Consider the following 13,850-nt stretch of genomic DNA (forward strand, 5'->3'; position numbering starts at 1 on the left):
TTCTGAGGCCCCTTGGGTCTGCATCATTTCATGTTTCCCTTTCACCTGCCCTCCTCCTTTCTTTCCTAGGTCACATGGTTCCTGAGTCACACTTTCAAAGGAATCTTGGATGCTTAGTTTAACTAGAATTTTTTTTTTTGGTCGGTCGTGGGGCTTGAACTCTGGGCCTGGGTGCTGTCCTTCAGCTCTTCAGTTCAAGGCAAGCGCTCTACCATTTGAGCTACAGCGCCACTTCCGGTTTTCTGGTGGTTTATTGGAGATAGGAGTCTCACGGTCTCTCCTGCCCGGGCTGGCTTTGAACCGCGATCCTCAGATCTCAGCCTCCTGAGTAGCTAGGATTACAGGCGTGAGCCACCAGCGCCCGGCTTAACCAGAATTTTGAGAAGTTTGTTGCTCTACCTTCTGGGGATAGCTTCTTGGGGCTTGCAATGGGGAGATGGGAATCCTGGGATGAAAGTGTTATGCTCAAAAGCTGAGGAATACTCAGGTCCCTTCTTTGCCCCTCCTCATGTCCTTTCTCTGTACACCCCTCTATTCCAGCGGTGGGGGGGAGGAAAGCATTCAGTCTCTGGAGAGCCCTCCCTCTGTCCTGCCCCGCCTCCAACATGGAGGGCATAAAAGCTCTGATCCAGTGAGAGGAGGTGCCACTATCAGGTGAGCGGTGGAGTTGAGGCCTTGGGGGCTGGTGTCTGCAGCTGGAAGAGGGGAGCACTGTGGATCCCCTTCCTCATGGAGGCCTGCCGTTGCCTATAGACATTGAGATGGGGCTGGGTGTGAAGGTGGGAGGAGAGAGGGATAGGGGTGCCTAGCTTTTCCCACACACTCAGGGTACTTTCTCCGTTGGGGTGTCATTACAGAGATGAAGCTGTGGCTGATGATCGCAGAACTCCTGGTCCTTCTGGCCATGCCCCACAGGGCCACTCCAGGTAATAGCTCAGAAAGGAGGAATACAGGTCTGCACTGCAGGGCTGGCTTCTTCTCAGTGCATGTCTCCCTGGTCCTGGGGCCTGGTGAGGGGCTCTGGACCCACCCCTGATCATGTAATGTGCTCTGGGCAGCTGTCCCCGGGGAAGTGGAGACTTCAGTGGTGCTGACCTGCATGGAGGAGGCCAAGCGGCTAGTGGACAAGGCTTACAAGGAGCGACGGGAAAGGTGGGAGTGCATAGCACTGGCCAGCCCTGGACAAAGCTATCTTAGGCCTTTCTGAAAGGGAGCAGGTAGTGGGTAGGTGGGGGTCGGTAGTGATGAGAGTGAGGACCTATGGGGGAGTTGGATTCCATGTCTCTCTGTCCTTATGTCTCTGGGTTCAAAGCATCTTCAGAGCCATCTCTCTCATGGTCTTGCTTCTGTCTGGACACGTGGGTCCACATCCTTGTGTGTGTGTGTGTGTGTGTGTGTGTGTGTGTTGGAACTGGTGCTTAAACTCAGGGCCTAGATACTCTCCCTTAGCTTTTCCACTCAAGGCTGATGCTCTACCACTTGAGCCATGCCTCCACTTCTGGCTTTTTGTTGGCAATGGAGATAAGACTCTCATGAACTTCTCTGCCTGGTCGGTCTTCAAATCACCATCCTTACTTCTCAGCCTCTTGAGTAGATAGGATTACAGGCATGAGTCTTCTGCATTTCCCCCTCTTCTTTTCAAATCCCAAATCTTTTCATAAGAAGAATCCTTCCCATCTGTGGGTCTTTCTATAGGGTGCCCCTTCCCCCACCCAGCCTTGTGCTGGTTCTCTCCTGAGAGTCTCTGCACCCCTTCTCTGGTCCTCTTTTCCCAAGCAGCATCAAACAGCGACTGCGCAGCGGCCTGGCTAGCCCCATGGAACTCCTATCCTACTTCAAGCAGCCGGTGGCGGCCACCAGGACAGCTGTGAGGGCCGCTGACTACCTGCACGTGGCCCTTGACCTGCTCAAGAGGAAGCTGCAGCCCCTGTGGCACAGGCCTTTCAATGTCACCGGTATTGCAGCTCTTGCTACCCCCCCACGCCCTGTTCCTAGTGACCAGGGAACATAACCCTCCAACTCCTTCAACTCAAGAGACAGCCTAGCATCCCCTCTATTTCCTCATCTGTGCTCCCTGTCCCTGTCCCCCCCCTCCCCAAACACACCAGGGCTTTTCTTTAGGAAATTTAAGGGAGACAGGGTGCGGCTTCCATATCCTTTCTCCACCTTGCAGATGTTCTGACACCGGCTCAGCTGAATCTGCTGTCCAAGTCAAGTGGCTGCGCCTACCAGGACTTGGGGGTGACGTGCCCCGAGCAGGACGAGTATCGCACGATCACTGGACATTGCAACAACAGGTGCAGGGCGGCGGGTCCGCTGGCAGGTTGCTTATTAGGGAGGCGTGGCAGGGATGGGGCCTTGGGGCCTGATCCGGGTCGGGGGCGGTGGGGTGGTTCACGATCGCCCCCTAGCGTCAGCATCCTGTACTCCCGGCACAGGCGCAGCCCCACGCTGGGGGCCTCCAACCGCGCCTTCGTGCGCTGGCTACCCGCAGAGTACGAAGACGGCATCTCTCTTCCCTATGGCTGGACGCCGGGTGTCAAGCGCGGCGGCTTTCCCGTTCCCCTGGTGAGCGCCCGCCCGCAGGCAGAGATGTGGAGGCCGTGCGCGCCCCTGGAGGCCTGGGGAACCTTGGCACCGACCTCCCCACCCCACCGCCGCGCACCCCATGATGCCCGGTGTTCCCGCAGGCCCGGGCCGTTTCCAACGCCATCGTGCGCTTCCCCACGGAGCAGCTGACCCCGGACCAGGAGCGCGCGCTCATGTTCATGCAGTGGGGTCAGTTCATCGACCACGACCTCGACTTCACCCCCGAGCCAGCCGCCCGGGCCTCCTTCCTCACCGGCCTCAACTGCGAGACCAGCTGCCTGCAGCAGCCGCCCTGCTTCCCGCTCAAGGTGCGGCCTTCTTCCCATCCTCCACGGGCCTGGGACGCCCACAAGGAAGCTGGCTTGGGAAATGGACATTGCCCCTCCTGTGCCCACGTTTGTCCTTCCTTCCTTCCTTCTTCTTTGGCTGGGCACTGTCTCTGAGCTTCTTTTGCTCAAGGCTAGCACTCAACCATTTGAGCCACATCACCACTTCTGGCTTCTTCTGTGTATGTGGTACTGAGGAACTGAACCCAGGGCTTCATGCATGCTAGGCAAGCACTCTACCACTAAGCCACATTCCCAGCCCTGTGCCCACGTTTTCTTCCCAGGCCCTGGGTGAGGCTGGCTCTGACTCCTGTGTCCAGAGCCCAATAATGTCTGTCCATAAGGTCTTACCTGTCCCCCTTTGCAGGACCCTCTGTCAGCCAGGGCAGCCCAGGCCTAGGGAGGACAATAATCATGGTCTGGCTGATGGGGACTAAGGGCAGTGGGATTATTGGGTCTTTGCAAGGCTGGGAGAGAGCTGGGATGGGGATCCTGTGGCTGGTGTCCCTCTCATGCTCAGTGTAGGAGCCCAGTGCCCAGCCCTGTCTCCTCCCCACTGAGGGGCCTTCCCTCAATGCCACCACACAGGACAGAGTCTTGGGATAATCGTGTTGAAGTACCTGCTGCATAGAGGAAGAGGAGGAGAAGCAAGTATGAGAGGGAGACAGAGAAAGGGACAGGGGACAGCCAGGAGCAGAGTGAGCGGGAAGGGAAGGTAAAAGGCAGAATGAGCCCATAGGAAACATCCACAGAAGAGAGAGGGAGGAGAGAAAGAGAAGAGATTTAATAAGGAGGGATCAGAGGATTGGCCCCCTCCATTTCCCTGCCCCCATTCCTTGTCCAGTGTCCTGTCCTCATCCTGTCCCTCAGCAGTGCTGTGCTTGTAGAAGCCCAGACAGGAACTTGAGAGGCTTCCCTGCATGCTGAAGGGGCCAGCGGTCATGGGGTCAAAATAGAGCCACTCCTGCTTACTTCCCGCCCTTCAATGGCAGCTGGTTCATCCTCTCACTGTACTGCAGATCCCGCCGAATGACCCCCGTATCAAGAACCAGCGCGACTGCATCCCCTTCTTCCGCTCCTGTCCAGCTTGCACCGGGAGCAACATCACCATCCGTAACCAGATCAACGCGCTCACCTCCTTTGTGGATGCCAGTGGGGTATACGGCAGCGAGGAGCCAGTGGCCATGAAGCTGCGCAATCTGACCAACCAGCTGGGGCTGCTGGCTGTCAACACTCGCTTCCAAGACAATGGCAGGGCCCTGATGCCCTTCGACAGTCTGCACGATGACCCTTGTCTCCTCACTAATCGCTCTGCACAAATCCCTTGCTTTCTGGCAGGTCAGCTCTGGGGCCTGAATCTGGGGTGATCCTAGGAGGTGTTCTCTGTGGGGAGCCACTGGGAGCCTGTGCGGGTACAGCTTGTGGGTTTATAATGAGAGACACTGTCCTCATCAATTTCATATTAGTCTAGTTGCCTTGGTGACAGTTGAATGGAGGCAGAAAGGCAAAGACAGACAGACAAAACAAAACAACAACAAAAACTGAAACCCACCTCCAATCTAAGATGGAGTCACGGGGCTTGCTTCCCCTCTGCATCCTGAAGGTCAAGAGCATTGACTCCCTCTGGACCAGAGAGAAATGTGTAGTACTCACCCTCTCTAACGAATACTGTCCAATCTACAGCCAATAGCCACATATGGCTATTTTAACTAGTAGTAGTAGTAGTAATTTCTTAGTGCCAGTACTGGAGCTTGAACTGGGGGAGTCTTGCATTCTTGCTTAGCTATTTTGCTCAAGGCTAGTACTCAACTACTTGAACCATACCTCCACTTCCTGGGTTGTGTGTGTGTGTGTGTGTGTGTGTGTGTGTGTGATTAATTGAAGATAAGAATCTTAAGGACTTTTCTGCTTTGGCTGGCTTCAACCCACAATCCTCAGATCTCAGTATCCTGAGTAGGATTACAGGCATGAGCCACCAGTGGTGAACTAATTTTAATTGTTTTAAATAAAACAAAAGCTCAGCTTTTCAGTTACACAGTTTACGTCTCATGAGCTAGAGACTCTTCTATGGGCAGTGCAAAAGTGGACATTTTAATTTTTCCAGGAAGTTCTGGGGGATGGTGCAGCCACAGGATACCACCTCCTGTCCATCTCAATTCCCTATAAAGAGAAAGGATGGTTGCAAATGGGGACACTTGGCAGCGAGGGCTTGGAGATAGGGATAAGGATTGGGCTGGCCTGGGGTAGTGATGATAGCCATACTCATAAAATTTCCAGTGTATTTGTTTTTCTTTTTTGCTGGCCCTGGAGCTTGAACTCAAGGCCTGGGCACTAACCTTGAGCCTCTCTGTGTTCAAGGCTAGCGCTCTACCATTTGAGCCATAGCACCACTTCCGGCTTTTTCTGTGTATGTGGTACTGAGGAATCGAACCCGGGGCTTCATGCATGCTAGGCAAGCACTCTACCACGAAGCCACATTCCCAGCCCCCTCCAGTGTTTTTTTTTTTTTAACATAAACTCGGTGGTAAACTGAGGACCTACCTTCCATCCTTTTCTTCTCTCTTCCTCTGCCCTTCTCTTTTTTTTTTTTTCCCTGATGGCTCCTAGTAGTGTCTGCTTGGGTCTACAGGAGGAGAATCAAGGACAGTTCCCTCTCTGGGTTTCCTAGCAAAAAGCTCAGCCCTCTACTGGACTAGTGAGGCTAAGAGCACTTCTCAGCCAGACACTGCTGCCTGGCAGTGATTAGCCTCACATCCAATCCCCAGACTGTCATAAGCTTGAGCCACTCATGGCCTGGAGAAGCTACTCTCAGAGAATGTCCTTCCCTTTTAGAATTGCTTTCCTAGAATTATCAAGAGCTGAATGAATGCACTTCTACTACCATGGTGCTGACCCTTGCCCCCTGGCTCTTCTGGAAAAAGGTTTGGGAGGCCCATCAGGGGTCTTGCATAATTATCTTGAATGGAGTCTCAGTTGTGGACTTCACACATCGCCTGTCCCCCACCCACCACAGACTGCATGATGGACATATAGTAAGGGCGGGATGGACATCTCTGTTGAAATGGTGGTGGCTCTCTGGGGTCCTGTGTTGAGAAGTATTCTAAGTTTTTTTTTAACCCGATTTGAGCAGAAACAAATGCTGTGATCATTATCCGTGCCAATATGTGCATGGAAATAGCTTGTGCCAACAGGCGTGCTACTTTCTGGCTTTCTTTGAATCAAGACCAACAGCTGACTAGGTAGCATTGGTGGATTTCACACTTTGTACCAGGCACGGGTGCTCAGCCCCATGTGACAATGTGTGTGGTGGGAGGGAGGGAAGGGAAGATGACCAGTCCTGGGATGGGCCTAGGGCCCCTGGATGGGACAGCATGAGTGTTGCAGTGTCTCTGAGCAGGGAATGAAGGCATAAGTCAGACTTGGACATCAAGGGTGTAAGTGAGCCTGGTATGAAAAGATGATTGCGTAGGAGACATTGTAGGCCTTGGCTGGATGGGGGAGCTTCAAGCAAGCAAATCTTGGGATGGAAGCAACAGGAATGACCATGGCTTTGCTTCTCTCCCTAAGGGGATACCCGCTCCAGTGAGATGCCTGAGCTCACCTCCATGCACACTCTCTTTGTTCGAGAGCATAACCGGCTGGCCACACAGCTCAAGAGCCTGAACCCCAGGTGGAGTGGGGAGAAGCTTTACCAGGAGGCCCGGAAAATTGTGGGGGCCATGGTCCAGGTAGGCGGTCCTGAGCATTGTACAGACTTGGAATCCAGGTGGGCTTCTGCAGTGTCTTATCTGTGTGACCTTGAGTAAGTGATCCTCCTTAGCCTCAGCCTCTTCAGCCATCATGCTGTATGAATAGAGCCCGCAAACATAGTAAGAGCTTGACAAAGGCTACTTTCCTTCTTCCCAGGCTTTCTGCTTTCCTGATGGTCCAAGAATGGTGTTTGGGAGGGTCTCAAGTGTTTGGTGCATAGCAGCTCTCCAGAGAATGTTTCTCACTCCCCTCATCTCATTTCTTTTTATTTTTTTTCTTGAAGTCAGAGCCTGGGCTGTCTCTGAGCTTCTTTTGCTCAAGGCTAGCACTCTACCACTTGAGCCATAGCGCCACTTCTGGCTTTTTCTGTTTATGTGGGACTGAGGAATCGAATCCAGGGCTTCCTGCATGCTAGACAAGCACTCTACCATTAAGCCACATTCTTAGCTTGTAACTCTGTTGTAGTTGCCAGTCCTGAGGTTTGAACTCAGGGCCTTGGCATTGTTTGACCCACAGCTCCACTTCTGGCTTTTTTGGTAGTTTATTGGAAATAAGAGTCTCATGGACTTTACTGCATGGGCTGGCTTTGAACCATGATCCTCAGATCTCAGCATTCTAATTAGCTAGGATTATAGGTGTGAGTTACCAGTGCCTGGTTTCCCCAATTTTTTTTTTTTTTGTCATGGGGCTTGAACTCACATTGCTGTCCTGAGCTCTTTTGCTCAAGACTAGTGCTCTACTACTTTGATCCACAAAACTACTTCTGGTTTTCTGGTGGTTAATTGGAGATAAGAGTCTCACAGACTTTCCAGCATGGGCTGACTTTGAATTGAGATCCCAGCCTCCTGAGTAGCTAGGATTACAAGCCTGAGCCACTGATCCCCAACTACTCCCAACTTTTGATGCTCCAATTTCCCTCTTCTCCTGGGTTCCGGGGGGAGTTGTGGGGGACACACAGCAGTTGAAGGTGTTGGGGTTTAAGTGTTTGATCAACATTAGAAATACAGTGGGGTTCCTTTCAGCCTCAGATGAAATTCTAGAGTCTACAATAGTGAGACTATTCTCCATCTTCCCTCTGCATTAGGAGACGTCATGCTAGAGGAGCCCCTTTAGACCTTCTTGCCTACCTTCCTCCCACAAAACATCATTAAGGGGGCTGGGAACATGGCTCAGTGGTAGAATGCTTGCCTTTTCTTTAGATCATCACTTACCGAGACTACCTACCTCTGGTGCTGGGGCCAGTGGCCATGAGGAAGTACCTACCCACGTACACCGGCTACAATGACTCAGTGGACCCGAGAATCTCTAACGTCTTCACCAATGCCTTCCGCTATGGCCACACCCTCATCCAACCATTCATGTTCCGCCTGAACAATCAGTACCAGCCCATGGGGCCCAACCCCCGAGTCCCACTCAGCCGGGTGTTTTTTGCCAGCTGGAGAGTAGTGTTGGAAGGTGAGTGGGGCCTAGGCCAGCTCTAGGCTGACGGCTGAGGCAGGATGGTGTAGGCTTGGGGCAGGCAGGTTGCTGGGATGAGATCTTTCTTGATTTCTTTGGGGATCTAGTCTGGCTTTCCCGCTCAATGTGCCTACTCTGCTTCTGGATCCGAGTGGGGTGCAGATGGCAATCAGAAGCCATCTCTTTCCCATGAAGCTCTGTGATCCAGCGGCTTTGTGCATTCCCATGCTGGCAAGACTGAATGGCACAGTTCCCTGAGACCTAAGTGCATCTTGGGCCTAATGCCTGAGGGCTGGGGATTTTCACATCAGTATTGCACAGCCTTCTTCTCTAATCCTCCTGATTCTATCTGACTGAGTCTAGGTTGAGCTCCGGTACCTATTGGTCCTAGCCTGGCTCTTCTTTCTCCTAGGTGGCATTGACCCTATCCTTCGGGGCCTCATGGCTACCCCTGCCAAACTGAATCGGCAGAACCAAATTGTGGTGGATGAGATCCGGGAGCGATTGTTTGAGCAGGTCATGAGGATCGGACTGGACCTGCCAGCTCTGAACATGCAGCGTAGCAGGGACCACGGCCTCCCAGGTGAGGGCTTCAGACATCTCCCTGCCCACCTTAGCCTCCATGCCCCACGTAGCTCCTCTTCCCGCCCAGAACCCCTCCCTTCCCAGGGGCTCCAGCCACTCAACGCTTCCCCAACCCACCCCAGCATTTAGATTTCTGGAAGCCTTGAGATCAGACCCTGTCTCTCCCTGGGCCCCTCTTCTCTCAGCGCCTCAGGCTGCTGGAATTTTCCATCTACAACAGCGTTGTACTGATAATAATCCACAGTCTGAAAACCTCATCTCCGTTATCATTTCATGCTGACTCTTTGTTCAGGAGCTCTGAGAGGAAGAGATGATCACCTCCTCTTTTTTGTTTGTTTGTTTGCCAGTCCTGGGGCTTGAACTTAGGGCCTGGGCACTGCCCCTGAGCTTCTTTTGCTCAAGGCTAGCACTCTACCACTTGAGCCACGGTGCCACTTCCAGCTTTTTCTGTTTATGTGGTACTGAGGAATGGAACCCAGGGCTTCATGCATGCAAGGCAAGCACGCTACCACTAAGCCACATTCCTAGCCCTCACCTCCTCATTATTGACCAGGACATTGAGGCTTGCTTTAGCCAAGTCAGCGACAGATCTGGAACTTGGACCAGGATCAGTCTAATCCTAAAGCCCTGTGTTATGGGGGTGGTCTCTGAGACACACTTCACCCTTCATCACTCAAAAGGCAGGCACGTTGGGTTGCTCCAGGGGACAATGAGGTGCCTCTCTTTTGTGTGTGTGTGTGTGTGTGTGTGTGTGTGTGTAGTAGGGCTTGAACTCAGGGTCTGTGCACTGTCCCTGAGCTCTTTTGCTCAAGGCTAGTGTTCCATCACTTTGAGCCACAGCTTCTGATTTTCTGGTTGTTAATTGGAAATAAGAATCTCATGGACTTTCCCACCTGCTCTGGCTTTGGTGTGAGCCACCCGCACCTGGCCAGGTGCCTCCATTCTTGAACCTGGAAGGAATTATGACAATCTAGGGTTTGTCTTAGAGTGGGAAGGTAAGAGAAAGATAGTGAAGGGCCAGGGAGACCCAACCATCTTTCTCGGCCTCAGGCAAGGGCTGGAGTTCCCTCATATCTATAGCCCAGTGTGTGAGACAGTGGGTCTTCCGGGTTGATGACCTACATGTCCCTGCTATCCCCAGAGATCTCCCCACCTTGCAGTGAGGGGATTTACCTACAACCACCTCTCGCTTCGTCCATGCAGGGTATAATGCTTGGAGGCGCTTTTGTGGGCTCCCCCAGCCCAGCACAGTTGGTGAGTTAGGTACGGTGCTCAAGAACATGGACCTGGCACGGAAGCTGATGGAACAGTATGGCACACCCAACAACATTGACATCTGGATGGGGGGTGTGGCTGAGCCCCTGGAACGCAACGGCCGGGTGGGCAAGCTCTTGGCCTGCCTCATTGGCACCCAGTTCAGGAAGCTCCGGGATGGAGATCGGTGAGTTACTGGCATGGGCCAGCTATCCCCAAATCACCTCCCATGGCCCTTTTCCCCCAGTAAATATAAGGATGGGAAGAGTGACTTTTCAGTGTGTTCCAGGGCGGCCCCACGTTATCCCTGTTGAAGTGCAGTGAGGGGAAATTGGAACTCTGGTGGTGACAGGAAAACCCTTCCTACTCTTCCTCTGTCTTCCTCTATGCCAGTATGAACAGTCTCAGCTTTCTGACATCATTTCTCATCATTTCACGGTGTCTAGAGCTGTTACCCACCTGCCCTGTACCTTTGGGGATATTAACAACAACAAAAAATGACTCAAGCCAGACAATTCCCCATGCATGTGTGAGTGTGTGTGTGCATGTGTGCGTGCACATGTGTGCGCACACGCGTGTGTGCATTTGCCTGTACAAGGGTTTGAATCTCAGGGCCTCTCCCTCAGCTTTTTCTGCTCGCAACACAGCCAAACACTCTACCACTTGAGCCTCCAATTCCAACTTTTTGTTGGATAGAGATAATAAAAGTCTTTTAGGTTTGTCTGCTTGGGCTGACTTTGTACCCAGATTCTCTCATCTCTGCCTTCTAAGCAGCTAGGATTATAGGTGTGAGCCACCAGTGCCTAAGTTCCTGTTTCATTATTATTGTTGTTGTTGCTATAATCAGTTGTATAGGTTTTTTTTCCTTTTCTTTTTGGCCAGTCATGAGGCTTGAAGTCTGGGCCTATGCGCTCTGGGCCAAGGCTAGTGCTCTACCACTTTGAGCCACAGCACCACATTTATTTATTTATTTATTTGTCTGTTGTGGGGCTTGAACTCGAGGCCTAGATGCTGTCCCTGAACTCTGTTGCTCAAGGCTAGCCCTCTTCCACTTTGAACCATAGTGTCAATTCCAGTTTTCTGATAGTTAATTGGAGAAAAGAGTCTCATGGACTTTCTAGCCTGGGTTGGCTTTGAACTGCGACCCTCAGATCTCAGCTTCTTGAGTAGTTAAGATTACAGGTGTAAGCCACCAGTACCTGGCTGTACAGGGGTTTTTATGTTTGACATGTTCACACAACATACCTTGATCAGATTTATCCTTTCTGTCACTCCCCCTCATCTCCCGTTTCTCCTTTCTCAAGTTAATTTCAATAAGCTTCACTGTTATCTCCCCCCACCCCATTTTTTTGGTCAGTCTTGTGGCTTGCACTCATGGCTTGGGCATTGTCCCTGAGCTTCTTTTTGCTCAAGGCTAGCACTCTACCACTTGAGCCATAGCACCATTTCTGGCTTTTTCTGTTTATGTGGTACTGAGGAATCAAACCCAGGGCTTCAAGCATGCTAGGGAAGCACTCTACCACTAAGCCACATTCCCAGACACCACTGTTCCCTTTGTTACACAGTACATAAGTATTTTGAGCATATTGACTCTCTCCTTCTCTGTTTGCCCTCCAACACCTACACCTGTCATATCCACCCCCCCACAAGACCAGTTGTCTTACGTTTATGACATTACTTAGCATGTGTTAATTGTTCAAAGGGATTTCAGTGGTGGCATTCACACATCACACATATACAGAACTTTAATCAGCTCTGTCTCTCACTTTCCCCATCCCCACTAAACCCTTGTAGTGACGTATTGCTGTCTTCATTCATTGAGGAAGTGGTTTGGGTATTGATCCCCCTTCCAACATTCTGTTTTCCTCTTCTTGAGGGACAAAAAGGAAACTCAGTCCTGTGAGCCCAGCTCCAGGCACATGGCTTCAGGATTATGGGAGGGCCTGGCTCCCTTTATAGCATGAAAGGTACCTGAAAGGATTTCCAGGTGGGAGGAGAGGCAACACGCAGCTGTGCCCTCTTGTACTCAACACTGAGTGGAGATTCCCCCCTCCCCTGAGGGTCTGAGGTCTGTCTTGTGCTGCAAGGCAGAGTCTTCTGTGGTCCTCTTGCATCTAGGAGCAGCTCAAGTCAGGTGACACCTTCTCAGCCCAGGGTATCCCAGTCCAGGACTCCCTCGGGCACAGTGTCTTTGGTGCTCCTTATGCAGGTTTTGGTGGCAGAACGCAGATGTATTCAGCATGCAGCAACGCCAGGCCCTGGCCAGAATCTCCTTGCCCCGCATCATCTGTGACAACACAGGCATCACCACTGTGTCCAAGAACAACATCTTCATGTCCAACTCATACCCCCAGGATTTTGTGCAGTGCAACTCTCTCCCGAAGCTGGACCTGAGTTCCTGGAGAGAGTCTTAGAGGCTAGGTAAGGGCACGCTGCACTGTGGGGGTATTCCTGGGTTGGCCAATGGCAATCACAGGAAACTCCCTTCCCTGGCCTGAGTTTGGGTTCCAGCTGAGAAGATGTGTTTGTGTGTTGATATGTGTGAAGAGAATGTATGTCAGCATTTCACATGCATGCGTTGTCTGTGAACATGAGCAGTACCAGATATATCATGGCATGTATGTCATTTGTGTGAGTGTGTGCTTGCTGCTTCTGAGAGCATTAGGGACATGGGCAGTAGCCAAGGAAATTAGTGAGGGGCCCAGCTTAGGACAGACCTCCTAAGGTCACATCCTGGCTCGATAGATTACTCCTGAGTGATCTGGAGCCAACTGTCCAATTCCTTTAAGCCTGAGTTTTCTTCCTTGTAAATAACTGTGGTCCATTTGCATCCTGTAGCTCTTTGTTTGTTGAGCAACTACATGTCAAGCACTGTACTGGGCATTGGAGACAGAGAGAGGCATGAAAGATTCCTCAAGGGTCTTACGCCTTGACTCTGTCCTGGTTAGCAGAGATAACCAGTAGCTCCTGGAAATCTAACCCTTTAGCAGCTGGGGTTATGGGAATTGCAGTCAAATTATGGGTCAAAGCCAGCCAGGCTGAATCCATGGCTCCCTTTTACTCTTGTTCTCTTGCTTATTCACAGGAACCTGATGGATAGAAACTGGGGCTCGCTGGCATTTCTGTATCATATGTTTGTACTTGACATTTATAGTAATAAAGCACTGCCAATGGGGATTTCACTCTGCTCTGCTTGTGTTGGGAAAGGGGCTGGAGCCTTTGTGGGAGGCTCCCTCTGAGTCCTGAACTTGACCCTGAACAGGACCCTCAGTTTCTGATGGGGGGTGAGGGCATCAGCAATTCCATACACAGAGGAAGAAGACCCTCATCCCTTGCTTCCCACCTGGCCCTCTGTGGAACAGGAAGGAAGTCCCCAAGCCCTGATGATTGTACATGGCTCCAGAGCACAATTACTTCATGCTTACCTTGTGTCAGGACCTGGGACACAGAGGGGATAAAATTCTGTCCCGTGGGGGAGAAAGAGCCGAGTTCTGGTTGGAAGGACTTCCCAGATGATGGGGGCTTCTGCACCCTACAGCCCCATGGTTGGGCCAGGAGAAAGGTTCAGGGGACCTTCAGGGTGGTGGCCTCCTCTCCCCAGGGTCTCAGTGACCACACCAGAAAGCAGGGACTGAGGGGCCGGAGGAGTGCATGTTCCTACTGATCTTGCCTGGAGTCAGACCCCTAGATTTAACTGGTGGGTGTCCTCCCTCTCCCTTCCTAGCTTCCCATTGGTGGGGAGGGGCCACCCACAGCTGGAACTGAAGGTGTATGGATAATGGGTATGATACACTCTTGGGGTCCCCGAGGAAAGCTAGGCTATCCCTGTGGTGAGCAGTAGAACAAATACAGGCAAAGAGAGAGCTGCCCAGAAAGGGGAGGGGCCTC

At 51.9% G+C, this 13,850-nt stretch overlaps 1 protein-coding gene across 1 annotated transcript; it reads left to right on the forward strand.

Annotated features, from left to right (window-relative positions):
* Window positions 1–601: 601 nt before the first annotated feature.
* On the forward strand, window positions 602–13,139 carry Mpo (myeloperoxidase). Its single transcript, XM_013013171.1, has 14 exons — window positions 602–654; window positions 858–926; window positions 1,059–1,152; window positions 1,780–1,955; window positions 2,174–2,297; window positions 2,439–2,568; window positions 2,691–2,897; window positions 3,935–4,253; window positions 6,483–6,643; window positions 7,865–8,120; window positions 8,536–8,706; window positions 9,912–10,149; window positions 12,172–12,383; window positions 13,048–13,139. Exons 2-13 carry the CDS (start codon window positions 860–862, stop codon window positions 12,374–12,376), a joined length of 2,148 nt encoding a protein of 715 aa, XP_012868625.1. The 5' UTR covers window positions 602–654; window positions 858–859; the 3' UTR covers window positions 12,377–12,383; window positions 13,048–13,139.
* Window positions 13,140–13,850: the final 711 nt, after the last annotated feature.

The sequence above is a fragment of the Dipodomys ordii genome, unplaced genomic scaffold, assembly GCF_000151885.1.
Source record: "Dipodomys ordii isolate 6190 unplaced genomic scaffold, Dord_2.0 Scaffold19, whole genome shotgun sequence".
Classification (NCBI taxonomy): domain Eukaryota; kingdom Metazoa; phylum Chordata; class Mammalia; order Rodentia; family Heteromyidae; genus Dipodomys; species Dipodomys ordii.

Excerpts from the sequence above, each read along its gene's own strand:
- Mpo (XM_013013171.1), top strand. The coding sequence starts at position 860 with ATGAAGCTGTGGCTGATGATCGCAGAACTCCTGGTCCTTCTGGCCATG. Across the intron at positions 927-1,058 it reads GCCCCACAGGGCCACTCCAG|CTGTCCCCGGGGAAGTGGAG; the intron begins GTAATAGCTCAG and ends TGCTCTGGGCAG. Across the intron at positions 4,254-6,482 it reads AATCCCTTGCTTTCTGGCAG|GGGATACCCGCTCCAGTGAG; the intron begins GTCAGCTCTGGG and ends TCTCTCCCTAAG.